The sequence below is a fragment of the Phocoena phocoena genome, chromosome 13, assembly GCF_963924675.1.
Source record: "Phocoena phocoena chromosome 13, mPhoPho1.1, whole genome shotgun sequence".
Lineage (NCBI taxonomy): Eukaryota > Metazoa > Chordata > Mammalia > Artiodactyla > Phocoenidae > Phocoena > Phocoena phocoena.
The window spans coordinates 71,029,034-71,054,961 of record NC_089231.1 but is presented as its reverse complement, the minus strand read 5'-3'; the positions used below and the strand labels follow the sequence as shown (position 1 = coordinate 71,054,961).

The following is a 25,928-nucleotide window of genomic DNA, read 5'->3' as shown; positions in this document are numbered from 1 at the left end:
TGGTGAAATGTAGCATGTTGGGGCCCAAGTAAGATTCCTTTTGAAGAAAGGGCTCTAATTCCCTTCCCTCCCCACCACCTCCCACCCACGGCCTGGGCAAAGCTACTGGTGATTTATATTGCTTGCTTTTGCGCTTTAAAGAGCATCGGAACGATCCAGAGAGCTGGTAACCCTGTAGCTTCCCTGGTCCCATCTCTCAAGGCTTTGACCCAGGAGGGAATCTTGGAGGTGGGGGTCCTTCAGTGCTTCTTCACCAAGCCTTGAGGCGACTCTGATGCGGGAGGCTTGTGCTGTGTTAGAGCAGTGGTGAACGTGTGTCACAATCCCCGAGAGGACGTGTCAGGATGTAGATCGCTGGATCCCGGCCTTCGAGGTTCTGAGTCGGTGGCTTGGGGCGGCCCTGGAGCTTCTGTGTTTCTAATAAGTTCTCAGGTGATGTTGAACCTGCTGGTCCAGGGATCACACTCTGAGAAACATTAATACGAAGTGTCTCTTCCCCATCTCCTTCCACGCGGTTCTCCTTTCTTGGAAGCGAGTTCCTGTTGACAGTTGGGGAGCAGACACTCCTTCAGGGCTGTGCCTCCTGAAGACCCCCAGCCCCCTTCGCAGCGTCTGTACCCCACCCTCGTCTCAGCAGGGGAAACATCCGCAGGACCGTGGCTGAAACATGGTGTTGCCTTGTCAGTGGGAGCTCCCACTTGACGGGTTTTAGTCAAAAGACAACATTATGGCAAAATGATTTGTGTGCTTCATTTGCGAAGGAGCGGAAGAGGGGACGAGGAACCTCTGAGTCGCTGGCTGTAAATCTTCTTCAAGCGTGCAAAATCGGCCTGCATGCCAAGTGGGGTTTTTTATTTTCACAAGGAAGCAACCAGTCTAGTAGGGAGCCCTTGGCAGGCTGCGGGAGCACGTGACGGTGCGTGAGAGAGGGGCCGTCTCTTCTCTCTCTGGAATATATCCAGGACCTCATTTACAGCAGAAGACGGAGGCCCGTGCGCTCCGATGTCTGGCCTCATTAGCCCAGGAAGTTTCACTTCTGGGTAAGGAATTGCCGAGAGAATCACCAGGATGCAGCGGGGACTGGAGACTTAGGGCAGAAGTGCGTTAGCATAGCCCTGAGGGAGGTGGCTGTGATGGCCGTGATGTCCAGCAGCAGCTGACCTCTAGGAGGGGACAGGAAATGACTTGCTGGGGGTCACGGGCCTTGACCTCAACCCAGCTCTCCTGACGCCTGGTTCCGTGCCCTGGCACAGCGCTCTGCCTCGGTGGGGACGGGATGTGGTAGCCCCTCGTCCCCAGGAGAATAAAACAGCCTGGTTTCCTACCTGACTCAAGATGTTAGGGTCTCTCGGGCCTTCACTGGGGGCACATGCCGGGGAGGGCATCCTCCCGGCGGACAACCAGCTGCAGAGGCTCTGCCGACACCGGGTGAGCATGTTTAAAGATGGCCTCGGTGGGGTGAGCCAAGGCCCCACGGAGGAGGGCTCGGCTGGAAAGTCCATTCTGTGTGCCTCTGCTTCCCCAGGTGAAAATGGGGCCCATCGTCTCGTCTCTAGCTGCCTTGCAACGCAAATGCAGAAGCGGGGGCTGTACGAGGCGGGGATGATGACAATGACCTGCCCTGATGCTCTGGGACAGGAGCGGAGGGTCCATCGGGACGGCTGACCTTGTGCCCTCATTCCTGCGGGATTATAGGCAAATTCCTCAAGACTCTGAGCCCTCGCGTCACCATGAGTAAGACGGTGACAGTGATATTACGCATTCCTCCGTGTAGGGCTGTGTGAGGAGGTGTCTGTAAAGCAGCCATCACACTCCCTCTGACGCATCCCCACTCTGACTAATACACAGTTGATATTTTTTACCTCCCCCCCCCAGCAAACTGAGTTCCTCAAAGACAGTGATACATCTTAGCTATAACACTGCACCCTCCAAGCATTCAGTGGGCATTGAATGAATGAATGGAATAGTGCCGAAGTTAGGAATTAAAGTAACATTTAATGAGGAGTGTGTCTGTGCCAGGTGCTGTGATAGATACTTTACCTGCATCATCTCATTTTACCTTCAAATCACACTGTGAGGGAGGTGTTAGTACCCCACGTTCTAGATGAGGAAAGTGAAGGTCGTAGAGGGGAAGTGATCTGTCTGACATCACACAGCCCGTGACTAGCAGAGCTGGGATTGGAACCCAGGTCTGTCTGGGATCCAGGAGGAGCATTTACCCAGACTGGGAATGGGCTCAGGGAGGGCTTCTCGGAGGAGGGGTCTTGAAGGCTGAGCAGGCCCAGCCAGGCCATGGGGTGGGGAGGCGTTCCAGGTGGAGGGCAGAGCAAGGGCAGAGACAGAGAGCAGGGACCTGATCTGGCACCTGCAGTCCTGGCGGTTGGAGTGTCTCATGGAGCGAGGGTGATTGTGGCGTGGGGGTCAGGCCGTGAAGCTGGGCCGGGTCACAGGGGCTGTGAGAAGCATGTTAGAGGGTTGAACTCCATCCTGAAGGTCGGGGCCGGACCAACGAACATTCTCAGGATGGGATGTGTGGGTGACAGCACCTGAGGGGTTATTATCCTTTTGGGGGGTGCTAGGGTTCCTTGAAGACCCCTTCTAAAGCTCGTGAAAGCCCGTAACTGTCCCCTCTCCCCCCAAGGCCAGTCGGTGACGTGTCCATGCCCACATGTCCCGCTCAGGAGATGCCCCTCCTCTCGGCGTTCTTGAAGCAGCGGCCCATCTCCACCGAAATTTGCTCCTTGGTTTACGCGCATTTGTTCGTTCACTCAGCACATGTTCTTTGAGCCCCCAAGAGGCAGTTTGATGGTGGGGTTAGAAGCGAAGGCTCAGGAGCCAGGCTGCCGTAATTCATAGCCCAGCTCTGCCCCTGGCCGGCTGGGTGTCCTTGGCTGTCTGCACCCTGGTGCGTCATCTGCAGTCTGGAGCCGTCAGTACCCGCCTGTCTGCGTTGCCGTGAGGGTTCTGTGGGTTAGCCTGTGCTGGGCACGCCGTCAGCACTGCCTGTGGTGGTGATTGTGACTAAGGTGTTACTGTCACTACTACTGTTACTTACGAGCAGGTGGCGGCCCCAGCTGGGAAGAGAAATACAGTGGTGCCTGCACTGGTGTCTGCCTGTGTCTCTGGGGGCCCCCGGAGATTTGTCCTGAGTCGTCCGTGATGCCTGGGGCGGCTTTAGGGGCAGGTACCGTGAGACCTGCTTAATCTCCTTGACCAGCAGACAGCGGCCCCCCCGCCCCCCGCCGCTGGCCTTGCTGTCAGGCCGCCCTTCACCTGTCGATTCATTTTCTCGCCTCTCTCTCTTTTCTCTCTTCTGATTTTTTTTCCATTTTCTGTTTTAGCCACTCAGGTTGATGGGGATGGGGGCTTCCCTTCCACGGGGGGTCCACAAGGCTCCCTTTGGCCACGGCCCCGTGGAGTGGTTGGGGTCCAGGTCTTATCAGGCCGTTGACCTGCACCCGCCGGCTGTCCCACATCTGCTCCAGGAGGACGACGATTCCTGCTCTGCTGCCCCCAGGGGCCCAGGGGCAGGGGATTGAGTTGGACAGTGGATGCGGGACAGAGGGCCGTCTGGACAGAGGTCCAGCCAGGACCCGGGAGTGAGACCGCCCCGGCGGACTCCCTCCGAGACTCATCATCTCTGATTTGAGCACATCGTTTCACCTCTTAGTGCCTGTTTCTTGTCCTGTGCAAAGACCCTCCTCATAAGGCGTCTGTGCCCAGTGCTCAGTAAGCTTACGTCTGTCCTCAGCGGTGGATGAGTGAGCTGTTTCTCATTCAAGGGCTTATTATGAACAGATCCTTTCGGTTAAACTGAAAAGTACAGGAGGAGAGGGAAAGGGTGCTGTTTGCTCTCGACGGGAAAGGTGACTTGGGGTCAGAGGGTCCTTGAGTATAAGAGCCCAGGGCACGGTTGAGGCAAGACACGTGGGCGCCTCACATGTGGTTTTCTTCTCTCCCCAACTCGACAGTGGAGTCTTTGAGGGCAGGGGTGCTTGTATCATGAAGGGCAGGTGACAGTGACAGCCCACGGGACCCCACATGTGCTCGGCATTTAACATCCTTCAAATCCCCGATACCCACTGTTGCCCCAAACTGCGCATGTTGTCAGCGTGCAGGATATATTATTTCTGTTTGTGCAAAATGTACAGCAGATTAATTCATTTCTGTCCCTCCGTCTCTGGCAGGCCCTTGGAGTCGCTGTCCCTAAGTAGAAAGAGGGTTTCTGATGACTTGGCCAAGTGATGGGCCCAGGGAGGCTTCCAGAACAATTGCTGGTTAACTGGTCCTGGAGCAATCCGCAGAGGACCCTTCTGGCTTTGCAGACCAGGCCCTCCCCTCATTAACTTGGCCTTCATTTTGCACTCACCTAATAGCTCTGGGCGTGGTGCCTCCCCCTCACCTCACGGACAGAGCCCCCAGACCCCAAAATGTGTGAAGGGAGAGGGCTTTGTGGGGACAGGGGGAGGTCAGGGGCTACTGTCTCTATTAAAAGCGGCTGTTGTTTCCCCAGGTTGAAAGGACTAATTGTTCTTTTGTCTCCAGACTTGGGGTCTGTGGAACTCAGAATTAATGCATTAAATTAATTTTGTGCTCCCTTTGCTCAGGCCCATTACCACAAATTAAATGTCATACTGATTGGCTAAGGCAGAGGGAACACAGTTGTGTATGGGATCAGTGCTGATCTCGGGGATGCGGGGCGTGTTTAGGGGTGTGATCTGGGGCGCTCCTGGATTGCACTGGCCTGTAGTCAGCACCCACGGCAAGTGATCATTTTTCCAGCTTGATGCCTTTGCACATCCATAGGCAAATCTAACCCATCTAAAGCCAAGTGAGGCCAAGATTAGGAGGCGATCCTAGCTATTTCTACGGCAGTAATTCTTAAACTTCGTGGTGCTGAAGAATCACCCTGGAGTGTGTTGAAATTCACATTTCTGGGTCCCACCTCAGAGACTTCGGTTTGGGGGATCTGAGGATCCTGAGATTTGTATTTAAACAACCGTCCAAGGTCATTGCAATGAATACTTTAGAGACAACAGTGCGGGGAATAGCAAAGGAAGCCCCACCCCAAAGACAGCCAGGAACACGGCCAGAGAGCCCTGTCCCCTTTAACTGGTGGTCAGTACTTGGACGTGAGGGACCTGGGTCCACATCCACGCTCTGTCGCTCACTTGCTGTGTGACTTCCGAACACTCCCCTTAAGCCTCGTTTTTTTTCTCTGTTCTTTGAAATTGGCATTTTGGCCTGAGCTGTCACTGGTATGGTCAGCAAAGTGGGAGGGAAGCTGATGGGCTGGAGGAGAAAAAAAGGTGGGGGGCATAGAATGGACAGGGCAGCCCCAGCTCTATTTATGGTTCAGACTATTTAAAAAAGATATTTTTGTTTTGTGTTTTTCTGATGACAAAAGCGGTTTAAAAAGTCACCAGTACAGAAATGCATCACAAAGAAATTGGAGCCCTCTGTGAGTCCATCCTTCGGGGGTCCGTGCGGGGGGAATCCCCATTCACAGTTTGGGAGTGCCTTTGGGGGGAATCCCCATTCGCAGTTTGGGAGTGCCTTTTTCTGTGCAAGTACAGACAAAAATGGAAACATGCCAAATGTTCTATTTTTTTTTCCCCTTGGCAGTATGACTTGGGGATTTTTTTTTTTTTTTTTTTTTAATGTCAGAACACATAGATCTGCATCCTCCTTCTTCATGGGGCAGCTGAGTGGTTTTTGAGGCTGCCTGTGAACTGATACTGTTGACGGGGGCTGGATTCCACACCAGAAGGGCCACCTCGAGTCTGTGTGAGAGCACCACACAGCCGCCCCTCGGTACCACACACAGGGTCTGATGGGAAACTGTGGTGTTTTGACATCTTTATATGCAAGATCTATGGCATAGAATGGGATTGCCAGAGGGATAGGAGACATCACCTAATTCAGTGCATTTTGTAGCTCAGGTGACCACAGCCCCAGTGAGGAAGAAACTCGTCCAGGGTCACGCAATACGCTGGTTGTTGTGTCTGAACTTGAACCCTGTACGGGGTTCTTACCTCTATTTTTTTTTCTTTTCGTTCTCTCCCTCCGGACTTGAGCCATTGCCTCACACGAGGGGTAGCCTCAGTTTCATGAGGACTCCTTTTCTGTTCAAGGTCAGTTCTGTGCCTCTTGGTCTAAACTGTCCACTCATATGTTTCTCTCCTCACTTTCTTTGGCATATCCTTTAACCCAGAAGACTGTATTTTGGAACAATAAGACCGCAGAAGCACTCACCCGTTTGGTGTTTGTTGTTGGCCGGTTACTTTGGGGGGTAAAAAAAAAGTCAGTGCAAGTGGGAATTCATTTAAAAATAAACATTTTTATCTTCAACTTTAAACGTGTCTACCTCAACTTACTGAGGTAGGACCAAAGCCCTTTTGAGGATAAGCGTCTGACCCCAGACCTGCTTCTTTTTTGGACCACACCCCTAACACACAGCTACATGATTTCCAGTTTTGATTTCTTTAAAGCAGAGCAAATGGCAAAGAAATTTGAATGCAAAAGCCTAAATTTTTTACTTCTGGTTTTTTCTTTATAGTTTTTGCACCTACACCTGTTTGACAGAATTTTAAGAAGCAACTCACTTGTGTTTGTTACGTCCAAAGCATTCAACCTAGTTTTCATGGAAACTCTTTGCCTGGTCCCATTTTACAGGTTTATGTAATAGCTAATAGGATAGGTAATGGCGGTAAAAGTGTATGAGACATAAACAGGTTGGGAGCACACACAGCCGATACCGGGTGAGTGTGGCTGTCACCTGGTAGGGGCAGGTGGACCCTGGGGAACTGTGCAGGTGTTTCCTGGCTGAGAGCATCCCTGGGAGGTGGGCACCCGTGAGCGTGTCTTACTGAGGGAGCCTGTTGGTTGGCCCAGTGAGATGGCTCCCTGAAGGATGGCTAAGGAGAGTTTCTACTAGAACAAGTGGGTTTTAATTGAATGCTTACTGTGTGCTGGGCACCGTGCTGAGCTTTACATGGATCATCTTAATCCTCACGACAATTCTCTCAGTTATCCCCGCCCCCGCTAAAGCTGAGAGAACTGAGTGTCCGAGAGGCGTCCTGCCTGGTTCAGAGTGTTAAGCCAGGGATTCTAACACACCTGGACCAGTAAAATTCCAGCGCCCGTGCTCTTAGCTACCTTATGCTGAAGGGTTGCCTTGCGAGAAGACCCAGTGATTAGTCCAAGGGTGGTCCTGTGGAGTGTGTGTGGAGGCGGAAGGGCGTGCAGCGCCCGCAAGTAACCCTGCCTCCCCCTCCCCCTCCCAGATTGCAGAGTTGACCGCAGAGCTGGCCGAGGAGCGCTTCAAAGGGGACGTGGCCTGCCACGTGCTGGAGAGTGAGCGGGCAGAGCGGCTGCGGGCCTCCCGGGAAGTTCAGGAGCTAAAGGCGAGTGGTCGGGAGTGCCGGGGCTGGGAGCGGCCGAGCAGAGTGGCTGGGAGAGGCGGGCCTGCCACCACCCCCGCCGCCCTGTGCTCACATCTGGGATGCACAGGCTTACCGACTCCCACACTCGGAGTCCTGGAGGACATTTGAGTCTTCCTAAGTCTTGGCCCTGCAGGTGTCCTGGGTGAAGACTGTGCAGGGGGTAGGTGGCCAGTACTGGTTTGGAGGCACCTTAGGTGAGATGGCCTCTGTCTAGCTCCAGTTTGAAACCTTGAGACCTCTCTTCCAGAGCAAGTATGAGCAAGTCCAGAAGAATTTGGGAGAAGTGGAGAAGCAGTTGGAAGAAGCCCAGCAGAAAATTCGCTTGAATGATTTGGAAAGGAGTCGCACTGGAGGAGGTGAGCCACTGGGACCCATGGGATTAGACGCTGGTGGAAAAGCTGTCCTTTATTCCATTCATTCACATGTACTGCGCACTCACGATGCTCTAGGCGCTGCATTAGGGGCTGAGACATTGGCGGAGAGAAAGGAACAGTCCTTGCCTTCTCAGCCCAGCGGAAGACACAGGCATTAAACAGATAGTCCAACAATATCCCAAGTGATAAATTATCAGTGTGGCAGGTGCTGTTTAGTAATAATGCAGAGAATGATTTAAAAATATAGTGGTTCTGGGCTTCCCTGGTGGCACAGTGGTTGAGAGTCCGCCTGCCGATGCAGGGGACACAGGTTCGTGCTCCAGTCCGGGAAGATCCCACATGCCGTGGAGCGGCTGGGCCCGTGAGCCATGGCCGCTGAGCCTGCGCGTCCGGAGCCTGTGCTCTGCAACAGGAGAGGCCACAACAGTGAGAGGCCCACGTACAGCAAAAAAAAAAAAAAAAAAAAAATTAGTGGTTCTATGGATGGGCAGGGCACCCTTATATTTATATGAGTCTTTTTAATATAATTTTTGAGAAAGGCAGCTCAGTGGTTAAAAAGTGAAATCTGTAAAATCCCATTTCTGGATTTGACTCGATTTGACTCTAGACTCCATTGCTTATTAGATGGGTGGCTTTGGGCAAAGACATTATCGGGCCTCGGTTTTCTCATCTTTCCAATGGATGTAGCCATAGATGATTAATGGAAAGCATTTAGCCACGTGCGTGGTACAGAATGCTGAATAGCTGTTAGTTTATCATTATTTCTGATATTACGGATAGCAGGATCATTATCCCTGCTCATCACCTGTGGAGCAGCGACTACCGTCCTCATTTAAAAGTGATGTCAGGCACTTAGCAGTTACTGAATGAATGGAGAGAGGGTGAGAGGACCCCTGAATTGCCCAATGAGAGGTATGTTCGGAGGAGCCAGGGGTTCCTGGTGGTGCCCGCCTTAGACGGTAACCTGGGGACTCGCCTCTCATGGCTGGATGGGCAGGATGACATCTTTGTCACTTCCTCTTCCCAGTCTAAATGAGTCAGCTGAGGAGGATTCCCAGCGTGCCTGTCAGCCTTTATGAAACATTGATACCATTCCTTCAGTGCCCGCAGAGAATCAATGCCCTAGAAACATCAGGGACACTCAGAGGAGCCAAGGTTGGAGGTGGTGGAGGAGAGGCAGGGCACACTTGCTTCCTGCTCTCCTCTCGTTATCCTCTCCTCCTGGCTGCCCCCAGGGCAGGCGTTTACCAGGGAGGTTAATCCACAGGAGTCTGAGGTTCTCACATACCTGAGACCCAACAAGGCAGGGTCCATGCAGGGAGTGGGGAACGTGTTGGCCCAGAACCGGCACAATTTCCCCAGAAGAACATCAGCCCCAGTTCCATCCCGACTGTGATTTATGTCTGAATGATACTCCCCGGCCCTTTGTTTTCCTGTGCAAAGATACGGGAGTCGGACGATGGGGGAAATGTGCTTAGCTCGTGAGCACCTTAGCTGTGCAGGCTTTCAGCTCGGGATGCTTATTCCAGGAAGCGAATCCACAAATCTTTTGTTTTTCATTATGAAAGTAATACATGCTCATTACAGAAAATTTCAGAAATACAGGAAGGTTGAAAAAAGCAATAAAACACTTTAATCACACCAGTGCAGTGGCATCACAGCCTCTTCTGTGGATCAAGGTGGAGTAGAAATTACTAAAAATATATGTTTTCCCACTATACATGGTTAAGTATTTAAAGAGAACCTTTTACGGTATGCGTCCAGCACTGAGCCAGACTGTTGTGTGTCGGCGGGTGGTTTATAGAATTTTAGTTGGGCTCTGCTCTCAAGAAACTTGCAATGTGAATGGTGAGGTCAGAGAAACCCAGGAAGGATGTGACTTTGGAAAATGAAGGGCTCACTTATACGTACTGGTGAAGAATGGTGCCCATGGGGAGGGAGGCTGGAGGTGGAAATCAGCCTTGAAGAATGGAGAAGTTTCCTCATCTGTTCGTGTTGCCCCCTCACACCCCTCTCTGGAGCACAGAGTACACAGGCTGCCTCAGAAATCCTTTCTGCTGCCCCTTCCTTTTGCAGGCTGTGCTGTTTGCTACTTGAGACTTTTTACCTGGTGGGGAGATAGGATTCCTTTCCTACCATGATATTATTCACCTTGATGGAAACTTGAAGAGGCTCTGACTTCTTACAGTTATATCATTCTTCTATTTTATGTGAGAATCCCTATTGGGGTGAACTCCTACAAGACCTCAGTCCTACCATCCATTCATCCATCCACGTACCCACCTCTCCATGCACCCTAACATCCATCCACCCACCTCTCCAGTGAAAGTTATGGAGTGTTTATGATATGCTGGGCATCGTAGTAAGTCCTTTGGACACAATCATGAACAAAACAGAGTTTGCTGCCCTTATGAGTCTGAGTCCTCTTCTGGATTTCCTTAAGTTCCTTTATGAGACTACTGGTCATGCTGTGTTGAAGCTGAATTTTTACATGTTTGTCTCCACAAGTAGATACTTCCAGAAGATAGAATGGTTTCTTATTCATGATCCCTTGTGCCTGGCATGGAGTAGTGTGCCCAGTGAGTGTTTGGATGGATGGAAGGTAGATGGAACAATGGATGATGGATGGATGGATGGATGGAGAAATGGATGGGTCTGTATCTTAAACTATTTGTGCAGTGTTTTCCACATCTCCGTTACCTTAAAGGATGTTCCTCTATTATTCAGTTAAAAGATATCACAACTTACTGTAACCTGTTCTCTTCAGCCAAACAGTTTTCATCACACCAGCAAATGGTTTTTTTTAGATTTTTACCAAATCAAGGGATTGTTTTGCTATCACATAGAGACATCTTGCGACCAGTGTATCTGTTGCTCTTCATTTAATAGGCACTTTAATTATTGCTCATTGATTTATTTGTTAATTAATTCAACCAACAGTCTCTGATTTTATACTCTTGTCACCCAGTGTGGTAGGCCAGTAGGATGACTCCAGTTGGTGAACTTGCGTTACCATGTGGGGGGGAACGGCTGTGTGTGTGGGACTCTTCTAGAGGGTGTGGAGAAACCCGCAAATGACTAAAACAGCTCCCCTACCCTCAAAAATTATGGGCTTTCCTTGGGGAAAAAAAGGTCTTTGCACACTTGTAGAGAAATTGAACAGTGTAAAACGACCAAGCTTAAAATAGTGAGTGGTCAATAACGTTAGACACCTGGAGGTAGTCAGGGCAGGCTGCCTGGAGGAAGTGGTTTTTAAAGCTTGGACTTAAAGTGGGATTTCCTAATCTGAAGCCTGAGGTCGAGCCTCAGGAATTCTATTAACACTGTGAAATTGTGCACAAAGAGCTAAGACTGTGGGAGAGAACCACCCTCGTTCACTGAGCCTCCCGTCCTGGCCTCTCTGACTCTGTTAAACAGCGGACGAGTGGCAGATGCGCTTCGACTGTGCTCAGATGGAGAACGAGTTCCTCAGGAAGCGTCTCCAGCAGTCCGAGGAGAGGCTGGCCTCGGAGCTGGCGTCTAGGAACGAGCTGGAGCAGAAGGTAAGGCCGGGGGGAGATAGTCTGGGTTGCAAAAGTGGCAGCGATTGGGCAGGGTCTCACCTCCCTCTTCAGGGTGTTGGCTGAACCCAGGAAGGGAGAGAGGGCATCACCTGTTCCGTGCTTCTCCGCCTCCACTGATATTACACATGCAGGTCGCTATGGGATATGGGTGATAGTTTCTCTACATGCGAGTGGACTAAAGAGCATGAACGTGAGCTCGGGATACCTGAGTTCCAGTTCCCTTTCTGCTTTGACCTTGTGGAAAGCACTTTTACCTTGTGGGTCTCAGGTTTCTCATCTGTAAAATGATTGTAATGTGCCCTTAAAATAGTCAAATGATATCAGCCCCCATTGCCCCTAGCCTAACCTGCCACCTCCATCTCTGGTCTAGATCAGAGCAACAGCCTCCTAACTGGTCTCATTGCTTCCAGCCTCTCCCCTCAATCACACAGCAGCCAAGGGATCTTTCAGCATCTCTTTCAGGTCGTTCTGTTATTGCAAGTTAGACTGACTATCACTGGGAATTGTTTGCCTGTGTGTTCTGTAAATTTTGATTGTGAGTTCATCTTCCGCAGGCGCCTCTCACACACCAGCCCCACGTGGTCTGCATTGTAGATGTTCCTTTTTTCCCTTCTGACTCTTGTGGTGAGATTTTATGTGTCTTTAGCTTTTTTTTTTTTTTTTTTTTAATTGAGTCTATCATATTTAAAAAATTTTAGGGCTTCCCTGGTGGCGCAGTGGTTGAGAGTCCACCTGCCGATGTAGGGGACGCAGGTTCGTTCCCCTGTCCGGGAGGATCCCACATGCCGCGGAGTGGCTGGGCCTGTGAGCCATGGCCGCTGAGCCTGCGCGTCCGGAGCCTCTGTCCCACAATGGGAGAGGCCACAACAGTGAGAGGCCCACGTAATGCAAAAAAAAAAAAAAAAAAACCACAAAAAAAAAAAATTTTTTAACCTTTTTATTGATTTTAAATGGAGTCTTATGTTTTTGGGTGTGTTCCTCTTAGAAGAAGCACTTTTGCACTTTTTTTTCTGCAGCAGCCCCCGAGGTTATGCTAAATAAATTCTGCATTTCAGATTCTTGCAGCCTGTCCAAAGTGTCAGGCTGAGCTTTGAACCCACATGAGGCACAGACCTGGGGTTTTGATTTCTCACGGGAATCCTTTCTCCCTGACTGGGAGCCAGAGTGGCAGCAAGCATTCTTACCACCTTCCAGGCCATGGGTGGAGCTTTCCTTGCCCCCTGTCACATAGGTGCAGCTCTTTCAAGGTCCTGGCTTAGTGCAAGGGTCTTCCTTCCAAGCTCCCACCTTCCATGGCCCCAAGGCCTTGTCTCCTGTCTCCCTCTGGGCGTTTGAACACAGCCTCTATCATTAGGGATGTTTCTGGATCTTTCTGCTGCTCTTCTTCTCCCCCACCTTGGCTGCCATAGTGTTAGCATCTACCATGAGTGTTCTTGTTTTGTGGCCTCTGCATTTCTGACATCCTACAATTTCCCTTTTTTTCTTGAAAGTGCAGCTGGGCATTACAAATATAATGTAACCTTGTCTGGCATATCTAGATGAGAGTAGTTTGGCCTCTGTTTTGCATTGTCTCCAACCACCGCTAGTCTGCATTCTACCCAGTCTACACTTTAACCTGTGGTGTGCTGATAAACTGTCACTCTAAAAACAGACCCTGATATGTGATGTTTGCCAGTTGCCGATTTCCGTGGTGTAAATGTTCCCACCATGGCCAATTTCAGGCTACCATTGTGATGTCACTGAATGTGGAACTGGGAAGAGATGTGCAGAATCAGCTCTTTTAAGTTGGTATGAGACAGCTCCAGCACACCACTGAATCCGACCAACTCAGTTGTTTAAGGCTCACAGGAAAATTGAGAGGAAGGTACAGAGGTTTCCCATCTACCCCCTATCCCTACACTTGCATAGCCTCCCCCATTATCAACATCGTCCACCAGAGTGGGACATTTGTTACAATCAATGAACGTTCATTGACCCATCACTAAAGACTGCAGTTTGCTGTAGTTTACATTAGGGCTTACCCTACTGTCATGTATTCTATGGGTTTGGACAAATGTATAATGACATGTATCCATATTATAGTTTCATGCATATAGATTCACTGCCCTAAAAATCCTCTGTGCTCCATCAGTTTACCCTCACCCCCAGCCTCTGGCAAGCACTGATGTTTTTACTGTCCCCATAGCTTCGCCTTTTCCAGAATGTCATATAGTTGGAATCATACCATATGTAGCCTTTTGAGATTGGCTTTTTTCACTTATGAATATGCATTTGAGGTTCCTCCACATCTTTTCATTTATAGCTTGATAACTCATTTCTCTTTAGCTCTGAATAATATTCCATCATCTGGATGTATCACAGTTCATTTATCAATTCACCTGCTGAAGGACATCTCAGTTGCTTCCATGTTTTGTCAGTAAATATCCATGTGCAGGTGTTTATGTGGATGTAAGCTTTCAGTGCCTTTGGGTGAATACCAAAGTACATGGTTTCTGGATCATATGGTAAGAGTATGTTGAGTTTTGTAAGAAACCATCACACTGTCTTCCAAAGTGGCTGTACCATTTTGCATTCCCATCAGCAATGTGTAAGAGTTCTTGTTGCTCCACATCCTTGTCAGCATTTGGTGTTGTAAGTGTTCTGTATTCTAGTCATTTTAATAGGTGTGTAGTAGTATCTTGTTTTAATTTCCCTGATGACTTAAGGTGTGGAACATATTTTCATATTCTTATTTGCCATCAGTAACCTTCTTTGGTGAAGTGTCTGTTAAGGTCTTTGGCCTGTTTTTTATTTGAGTTGTTTGTTTTATAATCATTGGATTTTAAGAGTTCCTTGTATATCTTGGGTAAGTTCTTTATCAGATATGTCTTTTGCAAATATTTTCTTCCTGTCAGTGGTTTTCCATTCTCTTGATAATGTCTTTTGCAGAGCAGAAATGTTTAGTTTTAATAAAGTCCAGCTTATAAATTCTTTCTTTCATGGGTTGTGCCTTTGGTGTCATATCTAAAAAGTCATTTGCCAAATCCAAGGTCATCAAGGTTTTCTCCTGTGTTATCTTCCAGGAGCTTTATAGTTTTGCATTTTACATTTACGTCTGTGATCCATTTTAAGTTCATTTTTGTGTAAAATCTGTGTCTAGATTCATTTTTTTGGCACGTGGATGACCACTTGGTTCAGCACCGTTTGTCGAAAAGATTGTCTTTGCTTCACTGTATAGCATTTGCCTCTTCGTAAAAGATTGACTGACTGTATTTCTTTGGGTCTTTTTCTGGACTCTCTGTTCTGTTCCATTCCCTTTTTTCCCCCCTCCTTCCAAAAAGCCTTATTCTTTCTCACCTCTGGGCCTTTGCATATGCTGTTTCCTTTTCCTAGAACACTTTCTTTCCCTACCTAGATATCTCCAACTAACCTTAAGATCTCAGCTTAAATGTCCTTCCCTCCAGAAAGTCTTCCCTGACACAGATTGGGTTGGGTGCCCCTGAATTATTTCCCCGATGTAAGCCTCATCATGCCGTGTTGTGAGTATCTGCTTACTTCTTGGTGTCCCCACTAGAGGTTAGCACAATAAGAGTTGAAGTCGTATTTCCTGCCCTGCTATTTTATGTATGTGTATATATCTCCTCATTGTGAGAGCAAAGTATCATGGAATCAACTTGCAGAGGTGGGCCACGATGAGATCACACGGGATTTTATAAACGGTGGAAGTGAGGCTCTCTGGAGATGGTTTTAGGGGTCACTTCCAAGCTGGACCTTGTATCATGACGCTCAGAAGACATAGATAACCAGTGAGGGACAGCCACAGGGGAACAGCCCAGTTCTTTTTATAACAAATTATAAAGTCGGGTCAGCCTCCCCAAGGAAGGAGGGATACTCGTGCTACGTTACAAAGTAATAGAAGTGCAACCTTTTTCTGAGCAGCAGAATATATGAAAACATCCCATTTGCCTTCAAATACTGAATTTAGAATTACAGGCTTCATTAACTCAGCGTTTTGCTTATTTAAAGCAATGCTTTAATGAGGCCATTTCTTCAAAGCGAGTGTGCTGAGTTGCCGTCTCTCCCAGATCTAAACTAGGACATTTGGGAGGGTGTTTCCTGGAGGAAGATGCAAGTGCCGTGGCTTTTCTGTTTGCTTCCAGCAGCGCGTGTCCCCGTGGAAGTCAGCCCATCTCAAGTGCCAGTTACCGCCCTGACCTTTAGAGCCTGTCTCAGGGGTTTCCTGGTCAGATTTTCTCCATGTGCCATTTTGGCTGCTTCATGGCTGATCCGCATGCGTCTCCCCAGATTATGCCCACTGATGGGGTTATCAATTATGCATAGTCCTTAAGGGGCTGTCGAGTTGAGGCAGGGCATGTAAAGAATCTGTGGGCACACTGGCAGGAGGATTATTGAGGAAAATTAAAAACCCTAAGAGAATGATAGACACCCCCGCCCCCCGTTTTATCCCCAAGCAAACTGAAGCTCAGAGAAGTAGCTTCCTCACGGTGACACAGGTGAAAAGTGGTCAGGACGGAGTCATTCCAGCCCCTGTTCCTATTCTCTTCCCATTACACTCACACTGGAAACAGCAGCTACTTGACCTATAAAGTAGGGGGCAGTTTGGCGCTGACAGAGATGGCTGATTTGTTCTACTCCTCCCACAGCTTGGGGAGCTGCAGAGTGCTTACGAGGGGGCCAGGAGGATGGCCCAGCAGCTGAAGAGGAAGTGCCACCATCTGACCTCCGACCTGCAGGACACCCACTTCCTGCTGGAGAACCAGCAGAGCCGAAACCACGAGCTAGAGAAGAAGCAGAAGAAGTGAGTCGAGTTCCACATCATCACCTGGGTGCTGGGGTCTTCTGGGGTCTCTGGATTCTTCCAAACCCCTCCACTTCAGTCAGGGCTCTTCATCCATGGAGCCTATCATCCTTGTTCTGCTCTAATTTTCCTCTCTCTCCCCTCACACATTCCTATATGGTTCTCCCAAGAATCTAGCAAGAAATAATTCTTTTCTGTTACCCAGTCTCAGCTCTATTACCAACTGACCATGTGAGCTTGGGGAACTTTCTTGGCCCCTCTGGGCCTCCGCATCCCCACTTATCAAGTGTAGAGTTCATAGTGGAGGGCAAAGACAGCCTTGCCTCGTGGTTAGGGGTGCAAGTTCTGGTTCAAGTCCCAGCTGGGCCTCTTGCTAGTTGTGTGACCTTGGACAAGTCATTCAACCCTTCTCAGCCTGATTCTTCTCCTTAGGTGGAGCGCCTCCCTTGTGGTGAAGACTAGGTGATAACAGTTGGTAGATCCCGCAGGACTAGAGTCTGGTTCCTATTCTTACTGTTGAAAATGGTGGGGAGGCCAAAAACTTGAGTCAGTGCCCTTTTCATTTGAAGTTTAGACTCTCAGCTCACGTGAGCAGTTCTGGCAGGGACTGGGCTTTGTGCACAAACAAGATGCCAGTCTTGAATCTGCACACTGGTTCCCGTGCTTGCTTTCCAGCGGTGCTGTCGCAGGTTTCCGTGGGTGGAGCCTAGACCAGGAGCCCAAGTTTACACTCACAGGCCTCCTTACATGCAACCTCAGCTTCATCCCTGGACTTCTTGGCTGTGTCCAAAGTTCTTCAGCTCACCTGGTGAGGGTAAAGGTGTGCAGGGGTCTTGTTCTGAGCCAGATAAGCCCTAATGGAAACTTCCTAGGAGGCAAATAGATGAAATACAGCCTCTTTGAGAAGATCCAGGATAAAAATACAGAAAAACCTTGCTATGTGTGCCAGGATGTGGTTTTGCCGAGGTTGCCTATTTCCACCAGGTAGCAAGCTGAGTTATATTTCCCTGGGACTGGCACAGGCTTTGAACTCGATCTGCATTAAATATTGTTTCTCTCATTCACCTTTGAGCTTTCCTGAGCTGGCTCCTTCATTTGGGCGGGGGGGAAAAAGAAGCTCTTTGGGGTGTTATTAGTGCCCCCCCAAAATGAGAGAAGTTTATTCTCTTCTTGCTGATAACTGACTCTGTTTCCTTTTCCACCTCCCCATGGATGCTCTGGCTAAACCTTGTCCTTGCAGTGGGGAGAATGGCTTAGTCCCACCTTGGTCATTTCCTGGGTGACCTTGTCAAGTGACACTACCTGTCTGGGCCAGACAGTGACTGATGTTTCAGAGCTGTGTCCTTGGACTTAAGCAGGCCACCTGGTGCTGAAGAGTGGCTCTGACAGACCCCCATCTGTAAATTGAGAAGTGAGACTCCATCACCCCTCAGGTTTCTGCCAGCTGTGACAATTCTGGCCCTTATCTGTGGGTTCTACTTCTGAGAGGACTTATGAGGGGGTTTCAGATTTCTGATGGGTGGCAGGGCCAGGGTTCTGCCCTTGGAGTTTATGCAGCCAGAGAATTCCATCTCTCTGGTCTTCCCTGTGATCGACCCCCTTGGACAGAATCTTTCATTCCAGGTCCTCAAGAACCTCCCCATGATGGCCACCGGGAAAGTCACCATTTCATCATACTTACATTTCTTCTTCTTAAGACCTACCTGCCCTGTCATGCTCTGTACTCCGTTACCATATCTTAGCAGAAGTTAATTTATGTTTTGATGCTCATTGCAAATAGCAGCCATTACCTCTCTAGGTGGGCTAGCATCTTAGCAGGGAGCCCATAAGGGAGTAGAAGTCTCTGTCTAACGGTGGAAATTCAGGCAGAATGCCTATAGTGAGGGAGAGATCTAGAAGTTAGTGTTACTCTCTCACACCTCTTTAAGCTTAATCAAAGTGTAGATGCAGCTGCCTCCTTAGTTTGCTGGGCTCTGAAGGGAGTGATGTCTCCATGCTGATAGAGTTCCCTTGGCTTCTAAGTTCAGAGTGGCCCAGAATGGCTCCATTTGAGGTTGGCTTCTTGTTGCCATGGTTACTCATGGGTCACAAAGCTCAGTTCCAAAGGCTGATGGAGCTCCCAGCTGCTGCCACAGGGAAAAGGCCTGTGCTGGAGCCACGGGAGGTTGGACCCCCAGCCCGCTCCTAGTGGGATGAAGGGTGTGAATCCCTCTGGCCTCAGGCAGTTCGTCGGTCAGTGTGTTCCAAAAGTTAGGGTCTGTTGGAGGCATTCTTCGGCATCAGGTGGCCCAGTAAGGACTCCTTTAAAACATCCATCACTGTCTGGCCCCCAGTGTCTTTCCTTCCCTGTTCCAGGGCATGAACAGGTAGATGGGGGACCAGCTAGATCAGCAGAGAAGCTGGCTCAAACCCACTTTGGGATTTTGGCTGAATCACTCACCTCTCTGAACTTCAGTTTTCTCTTGTATGAGATGATTATAATGTGTTTCTTACTGAATTGTTATAAGGACCCCATGGATCCCAGCTCAGAGCCTGGCACTTTGGGACTGCTGGACCATTATCATCATCACGGTGTGGCCATTTCAGAGGCAGCCAATATTGCCTCTTGAATGATGTCACCAACAGCCAATCAGAAAGCCTCTGGGCCCTTCCAACAGTAGGCCCCCCTCATATGACCTGTAGTTGGCTCTTTCAGGAGTCTTGAGGCTTTGAATGACCATCTAGCGTTAAGGGACATTGGATAATCTTGTAACAAGGGAGACCTTCTTCTCACCAAGGCCAAAACCCCATGCCCAGTTCAGCCATTCTGGCCACAGCCAGTTCCCTGGCGCACGTGGCCTTTCTGTGTGGGCGGAGGGCAAGTGACCGAAGTCACATCTTATTGAGGCTTATCAGAGCCCCTTCCAGTTTCCTCGCCTGCGATAGGGACAGAGGCTGATGAGTGGAATGATGTCCAGTCCAGGAAGCGCTTCCCACCTAGTGGCCACCATCGTGGAGGGGCAGGTGCGCTCCCAAGTAGGTACTTCCTGATTCCCCAACGGCCCCTGTAGGACTGTCCAGTCTCGTGTTTTCTGCTTAGGAACCAGATGAAGACAAGATGGAATGTATAACGGTCCAGCATTCTATCGGTAATAACCGTGCTCTAATATGGCTGATGAGTGCATGAGCCCCACAGTATCATGCACAATGTGAAATGTTGACTGTCCCTTGTTCGTGCTGATAAATACATTCATGTACCAGTCAATGGATATTAGATGCCAAGCCCGGGCCTTGTAGAATTAAAGGTCCTTGGCGTATGCCAGCAAACCGGATAGGTTAGTTTTTTCTATATATCTATATGTTTTTTGTTCTTTTTCTCTATTTGTATAGTTTTATTCTATTTTTATTTTTGTGTATATGTTTTTATCACATTTTAAATAAGTGTCCGGTATTTTTGTGGAAACTGTAAACCCTCAGCGTTGCCCTCTGGTGTTCAGGATTCCTACCCCACATCCACAAACCCTCCATCATTTAATTCTCTTTCTCTCCCTAGCGGTTCTCAGCAAGCTAACTGCCTCTCTCCAGCACCCACCTTCCCTCCCCCGTCCCCGGCCCAGGCACACCCGCCTCGGGGCCGTGACCCGCGTTCTGCTCTGACAGGTTTGACACGCAGCTGGCCCAGGCCCTGGGAGAGTCCGTGTTTGAGAAGGGCCTCCGAGAGAAAGTGGCCCAGGAGAACACCAGCGTCCGGTGCGAGCTGGGCAAGCTTCAGCAGCAGCTGAAGGTGAGGGCGGGGGCACAGTGCCCCCTGGCTCTTGGTTGCAGGGTCTCAGGAAACCCCTCCCTCGCGCGCCTGCTGCCGATGGTGCGGGGCGAGAGCTCTGCGTGTGGCCGTCCTGGTCGGCCAGTGCCGGCGGCGTCACGGAGCCCAGCGCGCCTGAATCAGCAAACCGTGGGTGGCAGGTGATGGATAAGCAGGCCTCCCTAGCTCCACGTCCCTCAGGATCTTGCTCCAGTCACCTGCCTGACTTCCGAGCTGCCCACCTGGGAGCGGGGAGAGGCTTGCTCAGGATGAGTTAGCTATAGACCCAGCTAGGGGCAGTGCCCTGTCCCCTGCAGGTGCCAGTGCAGAGGGGTTTGATTAAAATGTGACACAGGCACCTCCCTCAGCTGCTCCTCAAGGCCTGCTGTGGCTCCCTATTACTCTGGGAGAACCTCTGCACCTCTTAGCCTGGCGGGCAGCTCCTTCATGATGTAGCCCAAACTTCTTTCACCCTGGAGCTGACTTTCTAACCTGGAAGAGGCATGCCTGGCCACTTGGCTTCCCTGCTCCAACATCTCAGGCCCAGCCTTGGCAGGTACACAGCTTTCAAATAGGGCAAACACCTCCTGTTTGTGCTTTGAGGTCTAGCTCTAGGGGCAAGGGCGCTGCTTCCCACAAAATCCCCACCCCAGCCTGTCTGAGCTGTCCCAGGGAGGGGCCCTTGGTGTCCCACAGGGGGCGCGACGGGGGGCCGCGAGATCCAGGTGGAGATGGCAGTGGAGATGACGTGCACTGAACAGTGGAAAGCGCCCTCCCGCAGGTTGTAGAGGTGTCCCGGGGCGGGGGGGGGGGCAGGAGTATGGTCACGTGACTTTGGATCTCTGCCCACCTTATCTCTGTAGGGAAAGGAGCAAGAAACCTTGCAGCTGAAGCAGGAGGTGGAGCTGCTGCAGGCCCAGAAGCAGGAGCTGCTGGGGTCACCCTCTCTGGCGGAGAATTGCATTGCGGGCTTGAAGGAGAGGCTCTGGAAGCTGGAATCCAGCGCCCTCGAGCAAGAGAAAATCCACACCCAGCAGGAAAACACCATCAAGCAGCTGGAGCAGGTAGGAAGGTCCTGTCCAGGGCGATGCCCTGCCCCACGCTGACTCCAGTGCAGAAGGCTGTTGTCAAAATACGACATAAGTGCCTCACTCAGCTGCTCGTCATCCTTCTGTGGCTCCCTAGTACCCCAGAGCACCTCAACCCCCTAGGTCTGACGTTCAGACCTTTCATGATGTAGCCCCCTCCTACCATCCTGCAAGCGTCAGTGTCAGCTCCTCCGAGAAGCTTGCCCTGGTCTCCTTCTTGCAAACAACCCCACCTCCACGCCGCTCCTTAGCGGTTTGGTTCTCCTTCAAAGCACCTGCCATCATATGCCATAGTGCTTTAAAAAGTGTGCTCAATGCTTCTCTCCCGCATTAGGATATAAGTTTCAGGGAAACAGGAGGACGTTTTGGTTGATTTTGCTTATCAGGGCATCTCCAGAGCCTGGAATGAGGCCGGTGCATAGTTGGTACTCATTAAATAACTGTTGACCCAATATCTGGTGTTTATTGAGCTCTGTCTGTGTACCAGACTCAGCCCTAAGCTCTCCTCACATCTCACCTCATCAATCTCCACAAGAAATTTATATGCTGAGGTATTAGTATTATCCCCACTTTACGGATGTGGAAACTGAGGCTCAGGGACGGGATTTGGAGCCTGCGCCGTCTGACTCCACAGCGCCTCGGCTACCTGTGCTGTGCACAGCCTCCAGGGAGATGGGAGCCCCGATCTTTGGAAAATGCAAAATAACTGAGGGGAGTAAGGCAGGAATCCAATACTCTTGTACCAGCCCCCTCAATGAAGCAGCTGAGGAATATTTTGTCTGCTTGTTTGTTTATATGCCCAACTCATTCCCCAAAGAATTCGAGGCAGCTTATAAGATGTATGCATAATAAAATAGAAAAGTAAATAGAACAAGCCAAACCAGAAAAACACATTACAACCGGTGCTAAGGAACGGTGGGGTGGTGAATTAATAAGCAGACACGCAGAACATACGATCTTACACACTTAATAGGTTTAGCTCTAAAATTCCTGGTGGCCAGAGAGAAAAAGGAAATGTGAGTTACATGCTTTTTTTTATCATCCCCAAGATAAAAACAAGCTAGGCTTTCAAGGGGAAGCAAGGCTTTTCTTGATGCTTAGTTCTAAAGAAATTTCTCATGTGGGATTTCATAAGGGGTAATTATGATGAAATGGTTTTAAGGTTGGAACTCCTTTTTCAAGAACATCTGACCAGGCAGCATGAATACGTAAAAGCAGATAAACTGAGCTGCTCTGGTGAAGTGGTGTGAGGGAGTGGGGGCGGTCGGGGGGAGGCTGGGGCGCTGGCCCTTGCTTCTCGCTTATCCCCCCTCCATGGGGATGGAGTCTGCTGACCCTTGAGACGTGGATGTGGCAGGCGTGGAGGGACAGTCTGGAGTGGTTCAGAAAACAGCATCTTTACTCAGTCAAACCCGTATTTATTAAGCACCTACTGTGTGCCAGGCACGGGGTGGACGCTGGGGGCACAGCTGTAAGCAAGACGCACGTGGTCTCCACTCTGCTGAAGGTTGTAGTTATGCTGCGTGTTACGGGGAGGTTTAACTTGCAGAATCTGGTTTGGGGAGCAGGTTTGGAACAGTCAGGGAAGACTTCCTGGAGGAAGTGATATTTACTGAAGCTGAAAGCTGAAGGATGAGTCTGAGTCGGCTGACGAGGAGAGTTCCAGGCAGGGGGAACAGCCACTGCAAAGGCCTGGAGGCAGGGGGGTCACGTGGCATTTATAGAACTGCAAGATGATCCCATGCAGATGGGGTCTGTGTGATGTTAGGCGAGCCCCCCGTTTTCCTCTAGATTTTAGTCTCCTCATCTGTACAAGGAAGTCGGAGCCTTGTCAACCCCCTAGCCTCCCCCCAACCCCAGCTGTGAATCTGTGAAGGTTCGTGAAGGAGGTGGGATATCTGTGCAGGTTGTTCTGGGATGTAGAGGGTGGAACAGCGTCACAAAGAAACCCAGAGTCAAGAGTAGAGTGAGCACTTTGGAAAGTTGCGTTACCTCTTGAAAATGCCACCAGGGGACCACTCGGTGCTCGGAAGCAGAAATGTGCTACGGTGACCTCAGGGACCGAAGCTGAATGCAGCTTCCCAGTACCCCCCGTCAGCTTACACAGGAGGCGAAGCTGACTCAACCCTTTCATCCATCTTCAGCTTCACCCATCACCTCACACTGCACTGGGCTATTGTAGACATCCAGGAGATATTTATTGATTACAACATAGCACTTTTTCCAGGAAGTTTTATGTTAACTCATATAAGCTTGACATAAATGGTATTGCAGATGTCAGGAGTGTCCAAGAGGCTAGGGAAAAAATAAAAAAGAAATATTACGTTTACTTGCTTTAAATGCTCCTCATTTTGGATTACCTTCCCATAACCTCTGTCATTTTAAAGGAGGCAGGGAAGGAAGTTGGCATGTAAAGTGAGCCTGCTTTCTGCCGGGAACTACAATAGGGGCTCTGATTCACACCGTTCTTCTTCCTCTTCGCCACAGTCCTATGTAGTAGAGAATATCAACGTTGGGAAAGACCACAGTTGTCTTTTTTCGACTGCATGTCCATGTTAGAGAGGCAGCAATTGTAGCCTCATGAAAGCTTGCTGTGAGGTGCCAGGGTAGAGTAGCAAATGGTCAGGACGTTGTAGTTTCTACAGTCTGACCCTCTGCACTGGTGGGTTCCATGCTGCTCCATGACCAACAGCATCGAAGAGGATAGATCAATGAAAGCTTAACAGTATAGGTTCCTGAGGCCCGTATCCTGGAGATTCTGACCCAGTAGGTCTAGAGTGAAGCCCTGGAATTGACATTTTTTTTAAAAAAGGCACCAGGTAATTCTAATATGCCACAAAACTTGACAAGCAAGAGCTTGGATCAGTCTCTGAATTATGAAAATCAAGAAAGTAAACTCTTGAACTAGAATTGGGTCCCATGACTTCTGCCTCCAGTTCTAGAGCCTTTTATGTAAGATGGCACCGCTTAAACATCACACGCAGCTGTTTTCCTGCCCTGAGCAGGTGGTGGAGGCTCTCACTGAAAAGGCTCATCTCCTTAACGGGAACACAGTTCTTGGTTATGTCAGGCTTCCGGGAAGGGAGGGGCCAATCCTTACTCTGTTTTCAAAATAATGGGGAAAGAAAACGTGATCTTTTTGTGCCAGGCATTGCGCTTTATATGTCATCTCATCTAACTATCACAAATGTATCTTAAGAAGGCTGTTTTCCACAGAGCAAGGTAACTAATCAGAGGCAAAGTGAATTGTCAAGGTAGCATCTTGGGCAAGTCATCTCCCTCTCCAGGGTTTCCTGTCTTCATAAGTAAACTTTTATTCTACCATCCATTCACCCACCTATCCGCCCATCTAGAAGAACTTGCCTGATGCCTGCTCCAGGGATGACAAATCTGTTTCATCCTGAGAGTGTTGAGAAGGATTCCAAAATGATATCTAAACGCAGTGGCGAAGAGTATGATTGATGAGTGACGTTATGACCACAGAAGGGATAGAGGCAGTATTTGGGCGATTTATCTACCATTTCTGACCTCCCTGGGTGCCTGGGGCGGGGTGGGGGGGGTAACTTGACTCTCATCCATGCAGTCCCAAAATGAACACTGCAGCTGAAATGCTAAGGACGACACGGATGGCGTGGGTCACCCTCACGCGCTGTCCTTGCCGCCCCCACAGCTCCGCCAGCGGTTTGAGCTGGAGATTGAGCGGATGGAGCAGATGCACCAGAAGGACCGAGAGGACACGGAGGAGGAGATGGAGGACATCCGCCAGTCCTGCCAGAAGCGGGTATGTGAGCCACGAGCACAGCTGTGTCCTGGGGTCCCGGCAGGGTCAGCCTGGGTGCCTCATCCTTAGAGTGAGGGGAATCCCAGGGCCTGGGGACAGTCCCTTCAGCCACCTGAGACCTTAGCTTCCCCAGTGCTTTCAGGGGTGCTGGAGCAGACGTACCTGTCCTAACTACGATCCTCTGAAACTGTCTAGCATAATCACCCCAAGATTTCTACCAAGAGCCCACAGTGCCATGTGACTGATGCTTTGGGTAAGGATTTATATGCTTCAAGAAAGGGACCAGTCCCTTCTGGCTATTTGCCTTGCAAATCATTTCTTAATTTTATCCAAGCTCTTTGCAGACATTTCAGACAGTGTGTAAGAAGGCAGTAAACCCTTGAAATCTTACCACCAAGGCACCATCATTATTACTATTTTTAAATGTTCTTTCCTCTCTCTCTTTCATTGTACCCACACGTGCATATTTGTAGAGAGATCGTTTTACCCAAATGGGGTCATGCTGCTGTTTTCACTCGAAGTTTTTCCTGGGCCTCCTCTCATGTCAGTAAATGCAGATCTAATGTACATGTTTAATGGCTTATAAAAGTATTCCACCTTAGACGTGTGCTCTCATTAATTCTCTTGTCATTGGACATTTAGGGTTTTCTGTTTTTATGGCCAGTGCTGAGACAGACCTCCTTACAGATGCATTCACTGATGTGAATGTGAGATGAATCTTTAAAATGGAATTGCTGAGAAGCTTTGGGTTAAGCCTCATTTAACAGGTTTTGTCTGGGTAGGATTTCTGTGGGCCTTTCATAGCCTTGGGTACATTGTGAATCTCCAAGAAGGGGCCGAGTAGCATTTCCCAAGGTTGACTCCGATTATTAGTTCCCTAAGCAGAGTCTCTACAGAGACCTCCAAACTGCAGGGCCTGAGAGCATGGGTGCTGGAACTCATAGACTCTTGGTTTGAATCTTTGCCCTTCCAGCTTAACAACTGTGTGATTTTGGGAAAGTGATTTTAAACCCTCAACTCCAACTAAACTACACTCCATTCTCTGTATCCACCGCTGGTCACTTAGAGCCAGTTTATAAGACACACAAAAAGCCAATG

General features: G+C 49.6%; 1 protein-coding gene across 1 annotated transcript in view; it reads left to right on the top strand.

The window, feature by feature from the left end:
• The window catches only part of MYO18B (myosin XVIIIB), a 221,672-nt gene that overhangs the window by 100,918 nt on the left and 94,826 nt on the right, over window positions 1–25,928 (top strand). The window contains exons 25-31 of the mRNA XM_065889514.1: window positions 7,287–7,406; window positions 7,693–7,801; window positions 11,237–11,361; window positions 16,026–16,180; window positions 19,820–19,943; window positions 20,825–21,025; window positions 24,720–24,830. Of these exons, the coding sequence (XP_065745586.1) occupies window positions 7,287–7,406; window positions 7,693–7,801; window positions 11,237–11,361; window positions 16,026–16,180; window positions 19,820–19,943; window positions 20,825–21,025; window positions 24,720–24,830 (945 nt within the window). The remainder of the gene's footprint in view (window positions 1–7,286; window positions 7,407–7,692; window positions 7,802–11,236; window positions 11,362–16,025; window positions 16,181–19,819; window positions 19,944–20,824; window positions 21,026–24,719; window positions 24,831–25,928) is intronic.